Source organism: Poecilia reticulata, chromosome 19, assembly GCF_904066995.2.
Source record: "Poecilia reticulata chromosome 19, P_reticulata-male-v2, whole genome shotgun sequence".
Classification (NCBI taxonomy): Eukaryota; Metazoa; Chordata; class Actinopteri; order Cyprinodontiformes; family Poeciliidae; genus Poecilia; species Poecilia reticulata.
This window is the reverse complement of record NC_088848.1, coordinates 1,595,528-1,619,314: the sequence shown is the minus strand read 5'-3', so window position 1 is coordinate 1,619,314 and position 23,787 is coordinate 1,595,528. Positions and strand designations below refer to the sequence as shown.

At 42.5% G+C, this 23,787-nt stretch overlaps 1 protein-coding gene across 3 annotated transcripts in view; it reads left to right on the top strand.

The window, feature by feature from the left end:
- Positions 1-23,787, top strand: part of rhbdl1 (rhomboid, veinlet-like 1 (Drosophila)) — a 41,420-nt gene that overhangs the window by 10,865 nt on the left and 6,768 nt on the right. For all 3 annotated transcript variants that reach the window (XR_014085104.1, XR_014085103.1, XM_008436343.3), the window contains exons 2-7: positions 2,615-2,773; positions 8,170-8,394; positions 9,710-9,858; positions 9,930-10,042; positions 21,981-22,081; positions 22,732-22,792. Coding sequence is in view for 1 of the 3 variants with exons in the window: in XM_008436343.3 (XP_008434565.1) it covers positions 2,615-2,773; positions 8,170-8,394; positions 9,710-9,858; positions 9,930-10,042; positions 21,981-22,081; positions 22,732-22,792 (808 nt within the window). In the remaining 2 variants the exon portion in view is untranslated. The remainder of the gene's footprint in view (positions 1-2,614; positions 2,774-8,169; positions 8,395-9,709; positions 9,859-9,929; positions 10,043-21,980; positions 22,082-22,731; positions 22,793-23,787) is intronic.

Below are 23,787 nucleotides of genomic sequence, written 5' to 3'. Positions count from 1 at the left end.
CAGACATTTAAGAACAACTTTAAAGAGCAAAAGTGTGACTGTCAACCCATTAAACTAAATTCATTCTTGTTTAAAAATGTTTTCAGCTCGGGGTGGCCATGGCGGCGGCTCAGGGTGGCGGCAGCTTGGGGTGGCGGTGGCTCAGGGTGGCGGCAGCTCAGGGTGGCCGCGGCGGCGGCTCAGGGTGGCGGCGGCGGCTCAAGGTGGCGTGGCGGCTCGGCGTGGCGGCTCGGCGTGGCGGCGGCTCGGGGTGGTGGCAGCTCAGGGTGGCCGTGGCGGCGGCTCAGGGTGGCGTGGCGGCGGCGGCTCGGCGTGGCGGCGGCTCGGGGTGGCGGTGGCTCGGGGTGGCGGCGGCGGCTCGGCGTGGCGGCAGCTCAGGGTGGCCGTGGCGGCGGCTCAGGGTGGCGGCAGCTCAGGGTGGCCGTGGCGGCGGCTCAGGGTGGCGTGGCGGCGGCGGCGGCTCGGCGTGGCGGCGGCTCGGGGTGGCGGCGGCGGCTCGGCGTGGCGGCGGCTCGGGGTGGTGGCAGCTCAGGGTGGCCGTGGCGGCGGCTCAGGGTGGCGGCAGCTCAGGGTGGCCGTGGCAGCGGCTCAGGGTGGCGGCAGCTCAGGGTGGCCGTGGCGGCGGCTCAGGGTGGCGGCAGCTCAGGGTGGCTGTGGCGGCGGCTCAGGGTGGCGGCAGCTCAGGGTGGCGGTGGCGGCGGCTCAGGGTGGCGGTGGCGGCTCGGCGTGGCGGTGGCGGCTCGGCGTGGCGGCGGCTCGGGGTGGTGGCGGCGGCAGCTCGGGGTGGCGGTGGCTCGGGGTGGCTGTGGCTCCTGGTCGGCCCTCGCCAGTGATCAGCGTATTTCAGTCTGATCTCTTTCGGCTCTCTGGGACGTGCAGGCGGACCGATGGAGTGTGGCACACCACGCTGCAGGCCGACTTCCTCCTCAACGCCGTCGCTTCTCGTTCTTTTCATCAGCCTCTCACACCCACTTCCCCCTTTTCCTGCTTCCTCCCTCCTTGTCCTGCTACGCTGTGCGTTACCGACACTGCAGATATCTGCACCGTGCTGCTCGGCTCCCCTGGGGGGAAACAGGGCCGCCTTTCAGCAAATACCCACAGACCTCGGAGTAAAAGGGGGATTATCTAAAAATAGCCCTGGGCTTTCTGCCACCTCAGTTCGTTTTCTCTCCGCTTTGGCTTCATCTGCGTTTTAGGATCACAAATCACTGATTACTGTCAGGAACATACAGCGGGTTTGACTCTGGGAGGAAAGTTTTCACATCTGATAATCCGGAAGATTCTGTGTGATTTGGGACCCAAACGGCAACATTTGTTTTATTTTCAGTCAAACCAACCAAACCTTTTGACCAACCTGTTCCCCTCCCGGCCTGTGGGGGCGCTGCACCAAGAACCACTGAAGGAAACGACACAAAAACCTCTGAAGACACTGAGAGCAACTTCCTTCTTCACCAGATGGAAACAAGATGGAGGCGATTTCTCTTTAGTCTTTGGCTGAAGCCAACAAGCCATTTCTGCTGCTAGCGCTAGGCTAGCATGTTTGTTTTGATTGTTTTTACCCAGAATGCCCTGTTCTGGAGTCCACGTCCTGCTTTAGGGCGCTAACATGAGCAGAAAGAAAATGGTACTGCTCACAAAGCAACGTCCAGGACGTCATTTCAGCCCAAAAATGAGTTTCTATGACTATTTAGGTCAAAACCTTCTTAGGTTTCTGTTTTAACTTTACAGGAGTTTAGCACGTGTGGGTTGTTTTGATGCTCATCATGTTTCTTAAAAGCATGACGTCGCGTAGCAGAACTAATGTTTGTGATTATTGCTTTTTAGTTAGCAATGGCCTCCACTGATTTCTAGCTAAAGGGGGAACATCATGTAAAATTGATTTTATTTTTAAACTTTCCATCGTGTTTCAATGTTTTTCCCTCATCAGAAACAAACCGGGAGTCTTACTTTGATCTTTTCATGTTTGAGGAATCCTTTAATCACCATGGCAACCATTCAAAACGCCTGGGCGGACCTAGCCCCGACTTCTAGGCGAAGCTAGGTTTTTTTCTTGTACTATTAGTTATTCTGGGATTATTTTGACTTTGTCTCATACGACTTTTTCGTCATGTTATGTTTATTTTTTGTTTTTTACAGTGTTATGACTTTATTCTCTTATTTTTTTTCTTATTTTGACTCTACTACTCTGTCATAAAAAACAGATTGTTTTATGATTTATCATTTAAAAACTATTAGATCCAAATGTTCTTATTTTTCTCATATAATTTTGACTTTATTCTCATATTATTTCCACTTTCTCTCAAACAACTTTATTTTTTATGATACAGTAATTATGAATTAACTCTTGAATGAGTTTTTCTTGCAATTCTATGTTTTTTCAATATTAAGTCTTTATTCTCAAAATATTTATTCTGTCCCTAATAATCTGTCTTAAAAACAGAATAGATTTTATCATTTATTAGATTCAATCTATTAGATTCATTCTTTTTCTGACTTTTTTCCCACGTGGCCCCCAGTGGCCCGCGCCCCACACTTTGAGAAACACTGATACATTTTTTTGCAGAAAGATGTGAGGCTGCAGGTCAACATTAAGCTGGTGTGTTTTTCCTTGCAGTTGGACCCAGAGAACACCGGTTTCATCCCAGTGGAGAACTTCACCAGCTTGGTGGAGCACCATGAGCTGCAGCTGGACCCGTCCAAGCTGGACATGCTGTTAGCGCTCGTCCAGAGCAACGAGGAGGGCCAGGTGTGCTACCAGGAGCTCATCGAGCTGGTGAGTCCAACAGGAAAGGTCACTGCATCGATTTGAGCTGGGAAGCTCCTGGATCGTTCAGCCGGCCGTCCTGCGAAGGAGGATCAATCTCAGCCGTTAACGCATCACTAAGTCCAGACGCTTAACCTCGCAGGTGGAGCAGCGAGAGCCGCCGGACGGTCCGGCGGCCGAACGGGCAGCTAAACGGTCCGACGGCCGGATGGTCAGCCGGACGGGCGCTGAGTTCAAACCGGGGGTTTGATTTACACCCAGCCGGTTTTAAGTGTTGGCTTCAAACAGTTAAAGATAACGGCTAAAACAGTTAAAGCTAACGGCTAAAACAGTTAAAACTAACGGCTAAAACAGTTAAAGCTAACGGCTAAAACATCTTTGGATGTTAATATTTGTAGATAATAAAATTTTTAAAGTATTTTGCATGATATGTCAATAACTATTGGTTTTAACTTCTTGGTTTTTCCAAATAAAACTGATTTGATCACATTCTTTTCCATAAATACAGTAAATGAAAGAACTGTTAGCATTTCGGTTTCTCTACTTTTGGCTCCATTGAACAGATTCATTCTCGGTGTACAAACAGGGTTTGGGTCACTTTCTGTCAGAAAACTGAACATACAGGAAAGGCTGGTTTTACAACACATCTCTAAGAATGAAAACGTTTAGGTCACTTTTAAAGGTTTGTTTGTCAGATATGCACTGTAAAAACACTAAATCTTACCAAGTATCTTTTGGTGAAGTTTTAGTGCAAATATCGTATTCCACTTGAAATTAGATAAAACTAATTTACAGGTAACTTTTTATGAACTGGTTTTGAGTCGATAATTCCTTTGTATTTATAAGAAATAATCCTGCTGTGTTTTCATTAAAATTGAGGAATTACTGACTTAAAACAAGCTGCTGAAAAGTTAGTTTTGCTACTTCAGATGTGCTGAGATGTTTCCAGTAGAAAAACCTGGTAATATTTTATGTTGTTGCTTTTAGCCTCTTTTTTTTACGCTTTTCCACTTCAGAGCTACACATATTCATATTTTCTTCACAGCAGAAACTTTACACTCTCCTCTAAAAGTCACGTTTTAAAGCCATTTAGAGCCCAAAGTGCAGTTTGTTACCTGTCAGCATCTCGGGGCTCCAGCCGACGTTTCGTGTTTCTCACAGCGACTCGATGCTCTTTGCCTGAGTGTCTGAGAGCGAAGGTTTCTTTCCCGAGCCATCATTAAACCATGAAGCAGCGGTTTGGTCACAAACTGCTGAGGGGAAAAACAGAATGGAGCAGAGTCTTATTTTGAAAGGATGTGAGAATCTGGGTCAGATCCACTGATTCAAGGTTCTGAAAGCCTCAGATGGAGGTTTGGGTCGACACTCGACTCATGAATATAATCGGGAACGGCGACACTTGGGTTGTTTTGAATCTGTTTGAAACTCTGCAGCTCTTTCCTTCACATTTCAGCGTTTAACTTCAAAATGTTTGGCCCATTTGGCAGATATTGGACCCCACCGGCTTACGGTAAATATATTCATGTCTCAGGATGGCCGAGGAGGCAAAATCTGGAGAAACTCTTCAAAAACTTGAACAGTGATGTCCACAGATGTTCAGATTGAGCCAACAGTTCAGTTGGTAGCAATGGAGACAGAAGCTCCAACTGCAGAAAGATTTAAAGGGGCGGTGTTCTGATTTCCAGGCACATAGTGCAGTTTTACAGCACAATCAGGCAACTGCTAACTTCAGTTGTTATAAAAATGCTGTAGATATAAAATATGACTTAATAAAAATTTTACTTCCCCGTTTAATGCCGTGAAATTGGGCGTCTGTCTCTTTAAATCTCCTGCTCTTCCTGAAGCTCCGCCTCCAGGAAGTCGTCCCAACATGGCTCCTCTGTTAACCCTTTAATGTTTTACCAGCGTTGCTCTGAGCAGCAGCTCCTATAACGAGCTCAGCAGCTGGTTGCTAATTGCTGCTGGCTAGTCTGAAGGAGCTGAGAGGGGGAGGAGCTGCGGCTCAAAGGCGGGGCTAGGTCCACCAAGGCGTTTTAACAGCTGAATGGTTGCCATGGAGATGAAAGGATTTCTCAAACATGCATGAAAGTAACACTCCAGGTTTATTTTAATAATCGAAAAACATTAAAACAATAAAACAGATTTTACAGAACACTGCCCCTTTAATTAATTAATGCTGAGGCCAGCAATCAATTATTCCTCATCAGGGAAACTCCAGTATTTCTCCGGCAGCGTTTATTCCCAGTGCAGATGTTTGAGCTCTGACGGCGCCGCAGGTTCGGGGCCGCCTCGCGTTCCGTTCGCCGTCTCTCTCCTGTCGTCACTTCAAAAGGCCGCTAATGCTCGCTTTAGAGGCGGCGGCGGCGCCGCACGTCGAACACGGTGAGGCGGAGTGACAGCTACGCTAAGCCGTGTCTGCAGGGAGCAAACCTTCACAGAGGCAACATGAATGGGAGGGAGCAGCAGGTTGCTGTCACCCAGCCAAACGTACGGCGGGGAAACGCGGAGCAGACAGGAGGCGCAGCAACAGGCGCTGCATTCTTTCACCTCCTGGGTCAGGATTTTAAGGGTTAAAGGAGGAGAAAAGGGTTGATGCTTCTAACAGCAATAATTTGGGAAAATGGGCTTCAAAGTCAAATTTTCATCATATTAGTTTATATATTAATGTCAGTTTGAACCTGAATATATCAACTAGCAAGCTAAATATTTAGCTCACTAAATATTTCATTTGAAACTCAATATTTAATTTAGAAAACAAATGTTTAGCAGCAAGTTTCAAAATAAAAATGTTGCTCTGAGCTAGCTAAATATGTAGTTTGAAGATCAAAATTTACTTAAAATATCTAGTCTACAAACTAAATATTTAGTTAGCAAGGTAAATATTTAGTTTAGAAACTAAATATATTTGTTTTACAAACTAAAAATTTAGTTGGTGAGCTTCAAGTTACATATTTAACTGAGCTAGCTAGATATTTAGTTTGAAGCTCAAAATGTACTTAAAATATCTAGTCTAAAAACAAAATATTTAGTTAGCAAGGTAAATATTTAGTTTAGAAACTAAATGAAGTCGGCGGCTGCTTACCGTAGTTACTAGACCTGTTACGGCTCAATATTGGTCCATATATAAGGCGCAGCGGATTATAAGGCGCACTGTCGGCTTTTGAGGAAATTTAAGGTTTTTAGTGCGCCTTATAGTGGGGAAAATACGGTAAGTAGTTAACTTCCATGTAAATATTATAGCGCACAACAAAAATTTGAGTTGGGAGCTAAATATTTAGTTATCAAGGTAAATATTTAGTTTATAAACTTAGCAAATTAATTTGCTAACTAAATAATTAGCTTCAAACTAAATATTTAGCTCCCAAATATAGTTGGAAGCTATATATTTAGCCTGAAGCTAATTAATTTAGCTCCAAACTACATATTAATCAATCGTTGTTGTTTGCAAAGTGCGTCAGGTTTACAGACGCATGAGAAACGTGAGAACACAAAGGTTCCGGCTGGAAAAAACGGTTCCGTTTTTACATGTTAATCATGTTTATCTGACTATTTAATTGAAATTAACTGGATAAGTCCCGACTCCTGCTGTAATGTGGAGAAGCCCTGTGAATGCTTTCCAGTTCTGCTGTAACGTTTATTTTCGACGCTGCTGAGTTTTTGCTCATTCGTTCCGTGTTTCTGTCCTCCGGTACCGGTTCTGGCCCGCCGTTCCTCTCCAGGTGGTTGTTCCGCCGCGGCGCTAGGCTAATGCTAAGCTTCTGTAGCTGGTGATCAAACAACAAACCAATAAAATTAAAATTACTCGATGAGTACAAATTTAAATAATACTGAACATCATTTCACATTGATGTAATTTAGCAGTTTGCATGTGAAAACTACGGAAGGAGATTACTGCCATGGAAAATAAATTTCTGGGTTTTATATTATATTTAATAGGTGAAAAATCTAATTTCTGAGAATTTTTTTGTCAGAATTCTGTTTTCCTTTTTCTTTTTTTTTAGAATTCTGATTTTTTTTCTTTCGCCCAGAATCCTGAGTTTTGATTGCAGCAGATTGGAGTCGGAATGACTCTGGTAAATGCTAAAAGAAAAAACAGCTTTTTTTTTTTCTTCTGTGGTCCGAATTCTCTTCTGCTGAAAACTGCCTTCATTTGATTGATAAAATATTATTTAATTTATTTCCAAGGTCCATTTTTTTTGATGGGCCACATTAAGACTTTATGGCGGGCCGGATTTGGCCCGTGAGCCTCGAGTTTGGCAGACCTGCGCTCCGTGAACATAAGAGCTCTCACTTTATCCCAAAGCTTGGAAAACGTTGCTGTAAACAAAAAGCCATTAGCAGCTATTTCCCATGATTCAGCGCTGCTGGCAGCCAGCCTCTTTCATTTCATCTCAATCAAAAGCCACTTATGTATTTTAATCCGTTTCTCTTCATGAATATTCAGCAGCAGTTTTGTTGAGTCTCTTGCAGCTAAATTAAATCAGCAACATAACTTTGATATTAATATTTCATTTGATGCTGAAATATGAGGAAGAATCTGAACTTATTTCCGTCTTTGGTTTAATAAACAGAAAATTCATCAACGTTTCTGTTTGACCCTCAAGGTTTTTGCTCCAGAATTAATAAAATGTTGATATAAAATGTTTGGGGATTTTTTGTAAATCTGCTCAGTCAGCATTTCTTTTTTTTATCAGAATATATCTTTTAACTTTCTGGTTAATCTTTCTGAATAATTTTCTTTAGTGATTTTGTTTAGTATAAATGAGGGCTAAAAAACGTATCAGGAAATAAGCGTTTCATACGAGTTGATCAATAATTATTGATTAGTTTTTGGTTTTAAATGTTTGTCATTTCCTGTTTCATCCAGTTTTCCTCCATGTTGTTTTTTTTTTGAGACAAAGTGGGGAAACTTGAAACTGCTCCCGTTACTCGGCAGGTCGTTGCTAGGCAACCTGGATTATTTCATATATTCAATAATCAGATCTCTTTATTGATCACGTCTACAGCGATATATATTATTGATTTATTTGTGCAGTTAGAAGCTCAATGGAGTCACAACTAGTGAAGAAAACGACATGAAAACCTTTTTCTCTTTTGTCTTTAGCTAAAATCCACGAGCCAGTTCTGCTGCTAGCGCTGGGCTAGCATGTTAGCTTTGGTTGTATTTACCCAGAATGCCCTGCGCTGCAGTCCACTTCCTGCTTTTGGAGCGGTCTCCGGTCCGCTTGACCAGAGTTCACGTCAACCGAACGCAGACCGAGGTCAGGAGAGCTAGCTTAGCGTTCACACCTCACCAACCGAACCGGATGAAAGCGGCCTGATGGCCTCCATTTTTAATCGGAAGAGCTGAACCAGAGTCATGTCGGGTCATAAACGGGTAAAAGGTTTTTTCTTTTGTCCCTCAGATGAGCAGCAAGCGCTCCAGCAGTTTCCGGCGCGCCATCGCTAACGGCCGCCGCACCCTGCAGAGGGAGATCCTGCTGGACGAGACGGGCCTGGGACTCTACAAACGCTTCGTCCGCTATGTGGCCTACGAGATCCTGCCGTGTGAGACGGACCGGCGCTGGTACTTCCACCAGAACCGCCTCTGTCCTCCGCCCGTCTTCATCGCCGTCGTCACCATCGTCCAGGTGAGACGCCCTCTGTCAGCGCCACGAATAAACCAGGAAGTCAAACTCGGTTTTCATTTGGGTCCTTAACGGGCCGGTGGGGGGGGAATGTGCTGATAAAACCCAAAACCTCTAAAGCTTGAACTCACCTGAACCTGATGAGTTTTTCCTGCAGCGAAATGATGCTGAACGTCGTTTCAGGTTAGATTTGGCAGAACGCATGAAAACTGTAGCAGAACTTTTCACATATATTCTGTGGGGAAAACAAGATTCTGGCTTTAATCTGCTCAGGTCAAAGTCAGGATTCAGAGAAAAACGTCAGAATTTGAAGAAAATAGTTAGAATTGTGAGGAAATTATTGGAATTATGGGAAAAAAAGTCAAATTTCTAAGAAAAATCCAGGTTTTTTTTCTGTGCTCCTGATCCTCTTCTGTTAAACTGCTTTCATTTGATTGATATTAGTTAAGCATTCAGCGGTTATTTTAAGGTTCTTTGGGCCCTGTAGAACGTTCTGGCGGGCTGGTTTTGGCCCGCGGGCCTGGAGTTTGACACGTTTTCTAAAGCGGTAATCCTGTTTCTCTGAGCCGCTCCCAGAACGGCTGTTGGAGGAGATTCCCTGCCTTTGATGGCGCTCACTTTGAGCCGCTGCTCCTTTAAGCTGAAATCCTCCGCAGGAAGTTCAGCCTCTGATGTCGGATCGTCACCAACGTCGCATTAGAGCGCGGATCCATTTGGGGAAATAAAACACACGTCGGGTTCTGAAGGCGCATCAGAACAGGTCTAACGTCGTCTTTTTATCTCGTATATTACGATTTTATTCTCATAACTTTTTGTCGTACTATTTTATTCTTGTATTGCGACTTTATTCTCATATTATTACTTTTTATCATACATTTGAATTCCTTGTAATATTTTGTTCTCATAATAACATGACTCCACTGTCACGGTTTAAGTTTTTTCCTAGCCTGGCTTGTCCTTTATCGCATCGTCGGAATAGTTTGAGGTTTTCCAGGGAAAATAACCAACAAAACTTCCTGGTTTCCCTGAAGCTGAGTCGCCTGCAGTCGCCTCTGAATGGCTGTAATGACGGCGAGAGTCTGATAATAACTATTCACGTCCATTTTAATTCACGGAGACAATAAGCCATTATCCTATGAAAAGAAATTAATGGAGCTGAACCAGATGCATCTTTTTTCTCCTGCAGGCTGTAATTGTCTCAATTCCAGCTGAGGAACACAGAAAAAGACCAAAACGTCTCAGGAAGTACAATGAGTTTTGGTTTGGCAGGACGCCTGATGGTCTTTGAATCGTGTTCCTGGTGTGTGTTGTGCTGCAGATAATCGTGTTCATGTGCTACGGCATCATGCTCAATAAGTGGGTTCTGCAGACGTACCAGCTGGACTTCATGAAGAGTCCGCTGGTCTACCATCCCGGCCACCGCGCACAAGTCTGGCGCTTCTTCAGCTACATGTTCATGCATGTTGGGTACGTTGAGCTGCTCCTGTTTTTGACTTTCTGCTGCCGATGAGACCAAGTGAAACTTTTCCTCTCCTCAGTTTGGAGCAGCTGGGATTTAACGCTCTGCTGCAGCTGATGATCGGCGTTCCCTTGGAGATGGTTCACGGCATCTTACGGATAAGTTTGCTCTACATGGCGGGAGTTCTGGCCGGTGAGTTTCATTCTGGCGTCAATGAGCTTCAATGGTTCAATTAAAGGGGCGGCGCTCTGTGTTTACCGGGCGCATGGTGCCATTTTATGGCACAAGAAAGCAGCTGCTACCGTCAGCTGTTATAAAATGATACATATATCAATGTGACTTAAGAGAAATTTGACTTCCTAATTTAAGTCTGTGAAATTGGGCCTCTGTCTCTTTAAGAGCTCCTAGTCTTTCTGAAGCTCCGCCTCCAGGAAGTCATCCCAACATGGCTCCTCTGTTAACCAGCTAATATAATGAGCTCAATAGCTGTTTGCTAATTGCTGCTGGCTAGTCTGAAGGATCTGAGAGGGGGAGGAGCTGTGCCTGGGAGGCGGGGCTAGGTCCATCCAGATGTTTTAACAGCTAAACGGTTGCCATGGAGATAGAAAGATTTCTCAAACATGAAAGAATCAGGTTGCTTTTTGATGAAGGAAAAACATTTTATCATGATGGAAAGAAAAAAAAGTAAATCTCATGATTAATAAAACTGTGGTGTTTGAAATCTTTATTATTTTTTTTATTTAAGTGACTTTTTTTGCTGTTTTTGTGTTCGGCTCGTGTTCGTTTGGTGAGTCAACATTCCCAGAATGCATCACTCGATGTGTTTCAGTTACAAATGTGTGCAAAACTTTGTCAATGCTCCGCTAATGTCAGAAAAACAATCTGACACTTAAAGTGTTTCTATTAAATGAGAAATGCAGTTAAAATCAGACGTGAATCTTTTTTTTTTTTTCGCGCAGTAAAAAACCCCATCATCCTCCGACCACTTCCGGTTTGTCTTCTTTGTTGTTTCCAGCAGTAGTAACATCTGGCTGTTGGTCATGCGACTCAGAATGCTGGCCTCTGCTGCGTGTTCATTAAATACATTTAAATAATGTATTTAAACGTCCGTTTCCACTCTCTGTTCGTGCTACTGCAGTTATTTTCCCTGCCAGGTTTGTCAGACGAACAGTGAAAACAGACGTTTTGTAACGTCTTGCAGTGGATTTAGTATCTTCTCTCCTCCGGAAGCTGAACAGAAACGGCTGCTTGTTTTCCTCGCCTCTGTTTGTGTGGGTTGGACCAGACGGCAGCGTATCTGTAGTGACCTACTTTATTTTGTGGTTATTATTGTTTACGCTCTTGTCTCTTCCTCTGAGCTCCGCTGATGTTTTCTGTTTACTGGTTTTGTTGGGATTGGATTACTGGTAAAAATAAAACTAAAGAGCCGCTTGCAGTTTTAGATGATCAAACTGCTGCTGTTTGCTGCTTCAAGGGGACGTACTAACCTACTATAGCACTGAACTACACCGCCTATGCAAACATGTTCATTACTTTTTTTATACAGAATTATTCTCACATCAGGAGATTTTAGTCTATTCTGAGCTCCTTTCACAATGAGCTTTTTAGGGCCTCTGTCACTTTAAATGAGCTGCTGTTGGCCACGCCCCCAACTCCACGTTTGGACTCGCACGTGAAAATGGCTGCACACCAACTACGGTCGTTGTAGATGGACACAAAGGACCAACTTTCTGCCAGAAAACTCAGACGTTTGGAGATTAATCTCATACATTTTCTGGAAAATATTTGAAATTTTTGACTTTTGAAACTGAATTTTTGAAAAGTTGAAAATGTTCAAATTTTGAAACTTTAAAATTCCCAAGTTTTTCTTGACAATTTCAGATTTTGACCTCAAATTTCTATTTTTTTTTCTTGAAAATGTTTGACTTTTCAAACTGAGAAATTTTCAAGTTTTTTTCTAAAAAAAATTTCATTTTTTCTCTTGAAAATCTCTGAAATTAATCTCAACATTACATTTTTTTTGTTTTTGGCAGAAATGGACTCTTATTTTGCTCAGCGTGTGTTGCTAGGTGACGGGTTGGGCTTGACTGGGGTTGCTAGGTGACGGGTTGGGCTTGACTGGGGTTGCTAGGTGACGGGTTGGGCTTGACTGGGGTTGCTAGGTGACGGGTTGGGCTTGACTGGGGTTGCTAGGTGACGGGTTGGGCTTGACTGGGGTTGCTAGGTGACGGTTTAGGCTTGACTGGGGTTGCTAGGTGACGGGTTGGTCTTGACTGGGGTTGCTAGGTGACGGGTTGGGCTTGACTGGGGTTGCTAGGTGACGGGTTGCTAGGTAACGACAGAGTTCTCCTCTAAAGCGACTCAGTTCAGTTCATGTTGAAATGCTTTAATGTTCCCTGAAAACATTTCATTTGCGAGCCGCACAAAGGGGCCACACACTTATACTTTTATTTTATTTTCCACTTTCACCCAAATTATCTGCGACCCTCATTTGATTATGGAATATTAGAGAAAAGGTAAATGATAATAAAGGTTTTATTTGCTCTTATTTATCTTATTTGTTAAACAATTTCCTGTTTTTTTTTTGTATTTGGTTTTTGTCCTGAATGTATCCATTTTAAAATAAACCTCCTTATTTTGTGTTTTGTTTACTTTATTTTTATTGATGTTATTTATTCTCTTATTTTGTCGATCGATCGTTTTGTTAGTCGTAAAGCTCGTTTTATATACACTAATTGGTGAATAGAAATAAAACGGTGTATTTAAAGAAAAGAAGAAATCTGATTACAGTTGCATTTATAGTACGAATGACTAAAACAAAAGTTGGATTTCCTGAACACATCCATGTTTCCTCTGCTAATGGACGTTATAATTTACCCATCGCTTTGGATTACGTTTGATTTTTCCTTCCTTCCTTCTTAAACCGGCCGTGACTCGCTCACGTTTTCATTCGTGAAGACTTTCACGTTGGCGCGTTGCTTGTTATTTTTGTAGGTCAACATGGCTTTCAAGTTATTGCCGTAACTTTTCCTGAAGCAGGAAGTGCTTTAAAGCCAAGAGGATGTGCTTTTTTTTTTAAAAGATTCTTTAAATAACGTGAAAAGTTTGTATTCATGAGCTGGAAGGTGTGGAAAAAGACGAGCCTGGAGCCGTTTCTCTTTCCTGCGTTAGCTGAGGATGAGGAGGAGTCCGGCCGCCGCGTCCTTGACTCTGTGCTGACAGAAGGAACGTTGTGTAATTAGTTTTCAGCGTCGCGCTGTAGAGCGCGCTCCTTGTCCTTGATCATTTGGCATCCACTCAGCGGTCCTTCACAGCTCGGCGGCGAGGATGAGCAGCGCGGCTTGTGTTCAGGAACAACTCGACTCAGAGTTTCTCTCCTTGTGGGCGAAAATGAATCTCGATTGTTTAGTTTTCCGCCTTTCTGCAGCGGCACAAGAAAGACGAAACAGATGGTTGTTCATTGGTCATGATTTCATCCCTAAAGGCTTAATAACGTCCGTTATGTTTATTTATAATGATCCAAACTCTGTTTTACTGGATGATGTTTTAGATCCTCTGCATGTTGTTGTTTACATGAAAATCTTGCGCCTGCGCACAAAAAGACGATTATTTTCAAATTCAAAAATATTTTATTGATCCCAAAGGGAAATTAAATGTTGCTTCATCTCATTAGTTCAAAATCTTTTAAGTTGTTGTAGACAGAAAATGGCAGGAAGGTTTTCCTGTAGCAGTCTGTGTTACAGTGAATTTGAAGAAGCCTCTGACTGAAGACACTCGTTCTCATGAAGAGGATGGTCGGGTTTCTTGACCTTCTCGCCATCTGTAGCCGCGCCGCCGCGGTAGAACAACAACGTTAACAAAATTTAACCTGGAGATGCAGGAAAGCCATTATGGAGCGACTCAGAACCGCTGGCATTCTTTTTTTTCTCGCTCTTTGTGTCGGCTACGCTACAGGCAGACCCGTTGCCATAGCAACCGGCTAACGGCTACACAAGTGTTTCAGGGTTCAACACCAAAAACCGCTCAAACATTTCCATCTCAGAGGACAGAACATTCAGTCTGTTACGGTTTCATGTTTTCAGGCTTGATGGTTATTGATGCGATTAGCTACGCTGCTATCAGCTAAGCTAACAGGGCGGCGGTTGATTAGCTAATTTAAGCACCTGCTGTACTGATGATCTGTCAGAGTTGCTGTTTAAGTCGTGTTTTTTTTTTTACTGAACCAAAACACCCAATTCCACAGCACGTCTCATGTTCAGGTTGTCATGGTCAAGCTAGCATAGCTGACCTACTTCCTGCTCCATCGAAACATTTTCCTGACGTGTCGTAGAGTTGACGATTAGTAGCAAAACACTGCGTTCCTTTTCTTTTTTCTGTCAGACTGGCATCGAACGCCGTAAAGTTTGCAGCTGCTTAGAAATAAAAAAACGCAGGGAGGAGAGAAAACGGGCAGAATTTATGACACTTCACACAAAAATAATCAATTATTAATATCGCCTGATATGAAACTCTTTTACTATGTTTTCAGCTGGCCAGTCACAGTAAGAAATTAATCAGTTAATCGCATGATAAATTAAAATGAGCTCAATTTTTCATTTGCATGATTTATTGTTTTCTCTCCCTGGATGAGGAAAGTTTTCAGTTTGGTGTTTTGGTCTCAACTCGGCTTTTCACTTAGTGTTTCTCTTGTTTTTGTTTGTTTATTTTGGATATTTAATATGAATTATATATAATTTAAAGGTTATTGATCTTTGAGAAAGTGTCCTTGCTTTATTATGTTACCATTATTTCTGCTACATCACAGGAAAATGGTCTCAAATCAACAGTGTTGCAGTCTAATGTCTGCTCTATCGTGTGATGCTGACTCGCCGAGCCTTGTGGCCGTAAACTCCTGTCTCCGGACATCAACAGGTGCTAAAACATGATGTTTTTCCTCGTAACCCAGCGAGAGCCGCAGGGCGTCTGCCTTTTTTCACGCTTCTGACAAACCGAATTATTCTGAAGAGCGAAAGAAGCTTCTGGATATCCTGGATGTGATTTCTGGGCCTTTTCCGCTCGTCTTTCTCCTCCTGCCTGTCAGTTTCTGTTCCACCGTCTTTAATGTGACACGGCGAAGATCTGGGGTAAAACTTTCGCTTTGAATTATCTGATGTTTGTCACCCAGTTTATACTTGAAAGAGGAAGCGTTGTCGTCTCAACAAGAGCTCATGACTTCACAACGAGTGGGAAGGAAAGCGCTGTAATCAGGCGTGAAGGCCCCTTAGCAGCGAATTAGAGGAGTTATTGAACGTCACGTCTCCTGCTTTCTGGTTGACGCTCAGCTTTAGTTTGATTTCCTGCTGCCAAACGACTCCAGCCTTTTAAATAAGGATTATAGGTACTGCAATAAATAAATATCTATAAATGGTCTCTAATAAGAAAATGACGTAAACTCAGGAAAGCAGAAAAGATAAATATAAATGCGTCTATTTTTACTAGGGCTGAAATTATTAATCCTTTGAATTTGTATTATGTGATTATTCTAATAATCAGCAATTAATTTAGTAATCAATTAATCAATAACTGGAGCACATAGACTCAAAAAAAAACACATTCAAAACCGTAATTAACCAAAACTGTACAAAAAATATAAACATTTTGCATTTAAAATTTATAAAATATACCTTATTTTAATACATAGGCAATAAAATGTTCATTATTTATTTTTAAAACAAAAATATTCATGTATTTGCATGTTTTAAGTTATTTATTTTATCATATAAAAAAGGAAAAAATGACAAATCTGCAGTGTGGCAATTTAAAAAAAATCTGTTTAATCAACAAATCTTAAGTTTACGTGAGCTAAACGAAAAATGGACGCAGAGCTTCGCTGCTAATTGTCAAGACTATAACAGCTTCACTGGAAGTAGCTCAGTTATGCTAGCTTGGCTCTGACAACCTTAACATACAGATGTGCTGCTGAATTATTTGTTTTGGTTCTGTTAAGAAAAAAAAAGGCGACTTAAACACCGACACTCATCAGTACAGCAGACGGTTAAATTAGCTAATCTCCCACCGCTGTGTTAGCTTAGCTGCTAGCAGCGTAGCTAATCCACCACACAATTTAACACAACACAAATTTAACCACAACGTAAACATCAAGCCTGAAAACGTGAAACTGTAACGGACTGGATGTTCTGTTCTCCGTGTGGGAAATGAATCCTGGTACGCTAGTGGAGCTGTTGTCAGCCGGTTGCTATGGCAACGGGTCCGTGTGTAGCGTAGCCGACACAGAGAGCGAGAAAAAAGAATAACTAGTGGTTTTGAGATATTATTCAACAGTTTTCCTGCGTTATTTTGCCCTTTGCTGTGTTGCACGGCGCTGAGCTAATAAAACCTACATCTCAGGTTTTATTTAGTTTATTGATTTGTTATAGATGAACTGAAATATCTTCGTTTTGTCGTCTATGGTCTCTAAATAGCTGCTGAGGTTTCCTGTCCTGTGCTCGTGTTGCTGCTACATGAATGGAGATGGTCTGATAAATGCGCAGAGAGCGTGTTGAGTGGAGGTCAATTGATTTTATCTGCTGTTGGTGAGACGATGCCTTAGCTGTGCATTGTTTGCTAATGTTGAGCTCAGACTCACAAGCTTTGGCTTTTCTGTCATGTCCAAGCAGATAAATAGTTTCTGATTCTGTGGCTCAACGCTGCAGCAGGTCAAACTCAGCATAATATTCACAATTAAACACAAATTTCTAAATATTTAGACCAGTGGTTCTTAACCTGGGTTCAATCGAACCCCAGGGGTTCGGTGTGTCGGTCTCAGGGGTTCGGCGGAGCCTCTGCCGCGGAGGTAAAGACACACTTGTGTAAAGTCGTGATGACGCCCCGCTTTGCCATCACTTGCTGCAGAGGATCACGTTACATTGCTGAGCCAATCAGAGGATCACGTTACACTGCTTAGCCAATCAGAGGATCACGTTACATTGCTTAGCCAATCAGAGGATCATGTTACATTGCTGAGCCAATCAGAGGATCACGTTACATTGCTTAGCCAATCAGAGGATCACGTTACATTGCTGAGCCAATCAGAGGATCAGGTTACATTGCTGAGCCAATCAGAGGATCACGTTACATTGCTTAGCCAATCAGAGGATCACGTTACATTGCTTAGCCAATCAGAGGATCACGTTACATTGCTTAGCCAATCAGGGCTGCGGAGGAGCCCTGATTGAAGGAGCTCCACTCTCAGCAGGGATTTGAACTTGTGTCTTTATTTACTTCAGCAAAACTCACAGTTTTTACCAAATTCTGTAGCTTTTGGTGTTCTTCTAAATCTGCTCCTTAGTCGCATCTTTTCGGGGTTGGTACTGCCTCTAGTGGCGTGGGGGTGGTAGCACAACTAATATAATTACTAAATCAGAATACCGCAAAGTTTTTATTATTTATTATTCATTTTTCATTCTTTTAAGAATGTAGAGCTAATTAAATGATCTAAACAAAACCTTAAAGTGGTTCCAGTTTCTCTCGATGGCCAACCTGTTGAAACTGTGGCACATTTTAAATATCTTGGGTCGTTCCTGGACAGTCAGCTCAACTTTGCTGAAAACACTGAATATATTTTGAAGAACTGATCTCAGAGACTCTTCCTTTTAAGAAGACTTAGTGATCATGGGGGGAAAAAAATCATATTTTATTTATCACTACAGAAGGGTTCAGTGAATGCGCATATGAAACTGGTGGGTTCGGTTCCTCAAAAAGGTTTAGAGCCACTGGGTTAGAATGAAAAGTGGCTGTAAATGTTTGTGTTTCTTCATTAGTTTTAGTTGCTGATTTTTTGACTCATTATGTTGCTGGAAGATGATTATTTTATCGCTCAGTTTGGCAGTGTGTCAGTTTTACCTCGAATCCCCGGATGCCTGGCCTGGTTTCTCTCGTGGTTTTAACATCGTTTTTGCTCGTCACTAGAAAACGAGCTTTTCTAGGTCGGCAGTTGTGTTGAGGAAAAACAAACGTATGTTCATATAGAGCGCTGTTTGTGAAGTTACACTGTAAAAAATTAACTGCAATAATTCAACCTGTCAGAGGAAAAAATGTGGATAAATTTTTCATGTTTTCACCACGTTATTCATTCATTTATAAATGTCACCACTTCAAACTGAACAGTTACCCAAATAAATGTTCAGCTTTAAATTAAATAGTTACATAATAAGCTAACTTTGAAGCTAAATATTTTACTAGCTAACTATTTAGCTTCAAACTAAATATTTGGTAGAGCTAAGTATTTAGCTAACCAACTGAATTTAAGACAAATATATTTAGTTTACTGACTAAATATTTAGTTCTGAGCTAAATAACTAACTCAAATTTAGGTTGACCAGAGCTAACTAAATATTTAGCTTGCTAAGTAATTTAGTTTATAAGTCTAGACCAGATCTAAATATTTAGCTTGCTAACAAAATATTTAATTTGTAAGCAAAATATTTAGATGGTTCAGAACTAACTAAGACATTTACTGGCCCATAACTGAGTATTTAGGGTTGTTAAATTAATTTGCTTAGTAAAAATCTACAAACTGAAAAAACTTTTGCGTTTCGATAAAAAGTTCTCTTGCTGAGATGTGAAGGTTTTTCAGATGTGTAGAAATGAGTTTTTCTCACAAAACTGCAACAAAAACATTTTTTCCACAACACGAGTCACATGATGAGCAACAGGATGTTACTACTGGCAGAAACGACAAAGACGACAACGACAGGAAGTGGCAGGAGGATGACGGGCTGCATGTTTTTTTAACGACTTACTGCGTCAACAAACTTATTAACATGCTGAAACTTATTTAGTTTGAGTTTTTTCAACATTAATGGAATATTGACAAAGTTTTATGCACATTTGTAGTAGAAACACAGCTACTGACTGAGATGCGCAACTTTCAAAATCCTTTTAATTTGTGCTTTTTATAGGAACTAATCAATTATAATAGAATAAAATATAATTTATTCATCCCCAGGTTGAAATTACTTATTTATTCACAAGCTACTCCGTCCGAAGTGTTAAATATTAGCAAATATTTAAAGAAAGAAGTAATCAATAATCATTAAAGAACATAAACAATCACTCTGTGTAATGAATCTGCATTAGTTTGACTTTTGGAGTGAAACTGCTTGAATAAAAGATCTTTGCAGTGGTTTTGTAAAGCATTGCGATGCAGAAAGCGTCTCTGCCTGCGTCAGCTGCTGGATCTGATGCCGTCAGCGCAGACAGTGTCACAGATCCTCATAAGCTCACGCTAACAGTTTCCCTCCGCTTCTAATTTGTGCTTAGTAAATAAATCTGGTCCGGCGTTTCCTCGGTTTATTAGCCAGCGGAGACGGCGCTGTGACTGCAGAAGTGCTGACGGCAGCGCATCTCCGGCGCAGCGCCGCCTGATTTAATGCAGCGCCGGAGCGAACAGGAGGCCGACGCTCAGAGGGAAACGTCCTCAGAGGCTGAGCTGAAGGTTTCTCCTCCTCGTGGGATGAGAGTCGAGGCAAATGATCTGTTGTCCTTGTGGGAATCATCAGATTTTTCTAAAATAATTCTCAATGTTTGGGATTTTCTGTTATAAATAAACACCTACTGTCCTTTAATTGTCCTCTTCTGAATAACGTGAGAAACCTGAGAAACGAACCTCTTAGCATGTTAATGTCACTGAATAGGACAGCAAACCAACCAGGCATAAGATTATGACCACTGGCAGGTGGTCGTCCCTTCAGCTTGGTACCTGCTGGCAGAAACGACGAATTTGAATTTGGTTCCGTTTTGTTCTCAGTAAAGACGTTTAAGATATAAATATAGCAGAAAGGTTTTATTATTGTACATATGTATATTTCTTCTGCTAATCCCATGTTTATGTAGCGTCTTGGCATCATCATTCATTAACTACCATGTTGGTAATGTGTTAGCATTAGCTAGCCTCCCCTCAATACCATGTTTTTATTTTAGCTTCTGTTAAATACCATATTGATATATTGTGCTAGCATTAGCTCATGCTAATACTGTGAAAATGGCCTTTGCAGTCGAAAAGTTTCGGCTTTTCAAATTTCCACGTTTTTTTCCAGGAAGTAGTTTTTCAGCGGAAATGCGCTGCTTTTTTCTTTTCACGAAGCCGTAATGCTCTGCTGCACCGAAGCATTAACGTTTTAACCTTCAGCTCCACTTCTTATCATGATGAAACGCACTACGAAGCCCAGAACCGGAAACTGAAGGTTTGAATGATTTGTCCAAACATCCACTGAAGCTGCAGCTGCAGCGGCCGGAGCTTCATCCAGCAGACAGCGGATCGTTTCGGGGATCCCGACGCAGCCCCAGGCGCTGCTGTCAAGCAGTGGCTGCAGACCCTCGGCTGCACGCTGTCGCTCTGAAAGAGAAAACATGAAGCTGCCCTGTAGCCTTAAGGCGGTCTGGGAGACAGGAGAGCACTGCAAAAACACCAAGTCTTAGCAAGTATTTTCCTCTAGTTTTTAGTACAAATACCTTAGAATACTTGAAATCAGACCAACTGGCTTACAAATAACATTTCAGAAGGAAATTGGAGCCCAATAACTCCTTAAGATTGGTGAAAAACGTTTAGTTCCACTGAGGCGTGACCTGCCAAGCCCAGCCCGTCGCCTAGCAACCCTGCCAAGCCCAGCCCGTCGCCTAGCAACCCAGTTCTAGCTCCACTGGCAAATTATTTAACTTACAACTTACATTTTTCCTATTTTATAAGTGAAATAATCTGCTTTGGATCTAGTATTTTCCTCAGTAATAAGGAGATATTTCTAGACATTTTCACTATAAGCTAAATACTTGGTAAGATTTTGTGTTTTTGCAGTGCAGGTTCGGTTTGTTGGGGATACAGCCCTCAGCTGTATCCCCAAGAAACATTATTACCTTTATAAATACTCCTTCGCAGTTTCAGACCTGAACTCGTGTAAGTGCTGTATTTTAAGTAAAAGTGTGTAATAATCTTCATCGTTTTGCTCGTCATCAGTAAACCTTTGAGCGGCTCGTACTTCCGTATCTGCTTTTCCTAAATTAGCTGAACAAAACGAACGTTTTCCGTCCGTCTGAGTGGATTTTAATCTCTTCACTTCCTTTGGTTTGGCTGGAAATATTCAGCATTTAGTTTCTGTTTTCTTCAGATTATCTGCTGTGTGTGTGTGTGTGTGTGTGTGTGTGTGTGTGTGTGTGTGTGTGTGTGTGTGTGTGTGTGTGTGTGTGTGTGTCTTTATAACTGCATGTGAAGATCAGCTGATGTAGTGAAAACGCAGAGTGAAGCACTTGGAGGAAGGTGACTCGACTCGTTATCTGACTGCCATTGTTTTTGTCCCTCGCCGCGGAAAAATGCAGCTCTTCCTTTTCCTCTTATCGTTTTCTGATCCCCTCGTTTCTCTCTCTCTTTCTCTCCCTCTCTCTTGTCATTTTCTGATTCCCTCGTTTCTCTCTCTCTCTCTCGTCGTTTTCTGATTCCCTCGTTTCTCTCTTTCTCTCGTCGTTTTCTGATTCCCTCGTTTCTCCCTCTCTCTCTCTCTTGTCATTTTCTGATTCCCTCGTTTCTCCCTCTCTCTCTCTCTCGTCGTTTTCTGATTCCCTCGTTTCTCTCTCTCTTTCTCTCGTCGTTTTCTGATTCCCTCGTTTCTCCCTCTCTTTCTCTCGTCGTTTTCTGATTCCCTCGTTTCTCTCTTTCTCTCGTCGTTTTCTGATTCCCTCGTTTCTCCCTCTCTCTCTCTCTCGTCGTTTTCTGATTCCCTCGTTTCTCTCTTTCTCTCTCGTCGTTTTCTGATTCCCTCGTTTCTCCCTCTCTCTCTCTCTCGTCGTTTTCTGATTCCCTCTCTCTCTCTTTCTCTCTCTCTCTCGTCGTTTTCTGATTCCCTCGTTTCTCTCTTTCTCTCGTCGTTTTCTGATTCCCTCGTTTCTCTCTTTCTCTCGTCGTTTTCTGATTCCCTCGTTTCTCTCTCTCTCTCTCGTCATTTTCTGATTCCCTCGTTTCTCTCTCTCTCTCGTCGTTTTCTGATTCCCTCGTTTCTCCCTCTCTCTCTCTCGTCGTTTTCTGATTCCCTCTCTCTCTCTTTCTCTCTCTCTCTCTCTCGTCGTTTTCTGATTCCCTCGTTTCTCTCTCTCCGTCCTTCAGGCTCGCTGACGGTGTCCATCACAGACATGCGTGCTCCGGTGGTCGGGGGATCCGGAGGCGTCTACGCTCTCTGCTCCGCGCATCTGGCCAACGTCGTCATGGTAACAGCCATCATCATCATCATCAGCAGCAGCAGCAGCTTTGTTAGGTCTGAAAAGCGAGTTTTCAGAGCTGGAACGCCGACCGACCCACATCCTGTTTCTGGAGGTTTTTTTAGCCAATCAGATCGCAGCGACGTCGGTGAGGTCATCGTTTGGCGTGAGATCTTCCGTTTGTAAACGAGCCTCCAGGCCAGAAAACGAAACGACTGATTAAATAAACTTTAATCCGTCTCTTCGTGTCACGATTACAAATTTTACTGGACGATAAACTGTCGCAAAAATTTAGAGTCTGGACAATAAATCAGGTTCATCTGCGATTTAAGTCAAACGTTTCTCTTCAGGGCCGCGCAGAGGCCTTTGGGGGGCCGGGGCCTCCAGCCCCTCTCCGTCCCTGTCTTTCAGCGTGAGAGCGTAGGAACGCCGGCGGCCGGTCGCCGTCGCTCTGCGTTGGACTTCCTCCTCTGACGAAATGGTTTTAAAACGGCTCCTGTCCCACCGCAGAACCACGGCGGTTATTCATCCTCTCCATGATCCCAGTCCTGATTACTGGAGCTGCTCTAACTGCTCCCTCCTCTGTTTTACGCTCTGATGTTGGTTTTCTGCTGTCATGTTTCTGCCCTGACTTGTTTCTGTTCTGCTTGGTGTTGCAGAACTGGGCCGGGATGCGCTGTCCGTACAAACTGCTCCGCATGATCCTGGCGCTGGTCTGCAGTACGTTTCCTACACTCACCATGAAAACACCCAGCAGTCGAGAACCAAAACTTCAAAACACGTGTTGAACTTTACAAGGCAGCTTCGTAAATTAGGACTTTAAGATGCTGAAAATTATAACTCAGGGAAAGCGAAGTCAGTTTTCTAGAACAAAATAAGGAAATTTAAAAGTTGCAAATTTGCTACAAACAACTCAGGAATTTTTGAGAGAAAAAACATAAAAATTATGAGTTTGAAAAGTCAAAAATCTGCTAGGAAAACTGAAATGTTGATATGCAAATTTGCTGGAAAAAAAGGAGATTTTGAGATTAATCTCATAAAATTTCTAGAAAAACTGAGAAACTTTAAGATTAATCTTGGAAATTTTCAAAAGAAAAACATGAAAAACTCTCAGCTTGAAAAGTAAAAAATGTTTGATTTTTGAAAATCTTTCTAGAAAATCTGCAACTTCTCAATTCTCACCTTTCTGACTGGCTGCCATTCAAATTGATGAAGCTGCTTAGCTTAGCTAGCGCAGCTAACAGAGCTAAATGTTACGTTTCTGGCCGCCCAGAGAAGGAAAACATTCCTGAAATAAACCTTGAAATCTCCCTGGAACCATCAAGCATGAGGCAGCATTCATGTGAAGCAATGTGATGATGATGCTAGCGGTTAGCAGTTAGCGGCTAGCGCTGCTCAGCAATATGTTCCCTCCATCTGTCCGGCTGCAGCGCCGCGTCTCTCCTCTCTGCTTCACAAGCAGCAGACGGATCGTCCAAAACAAAGTCTGACGCTGAAACGGAATCATGTTTGCTCAGTTCAGAGACGTTTGGTGAAAAACGCTTTGAGCTGCAGCTGGAAGATCTGAACTGCAGCGCGTTAGAGTCACTGTGACACTGTGGCTCTCGGTTCTTAAAAAACTGGAATAGAAGAAGGAAATCTGTTCAGATAAACATTTTAAATCCTTTGATCTCCTTGATCCAGGAAGATATGAAGTGATGAGAAAAGACAAAATA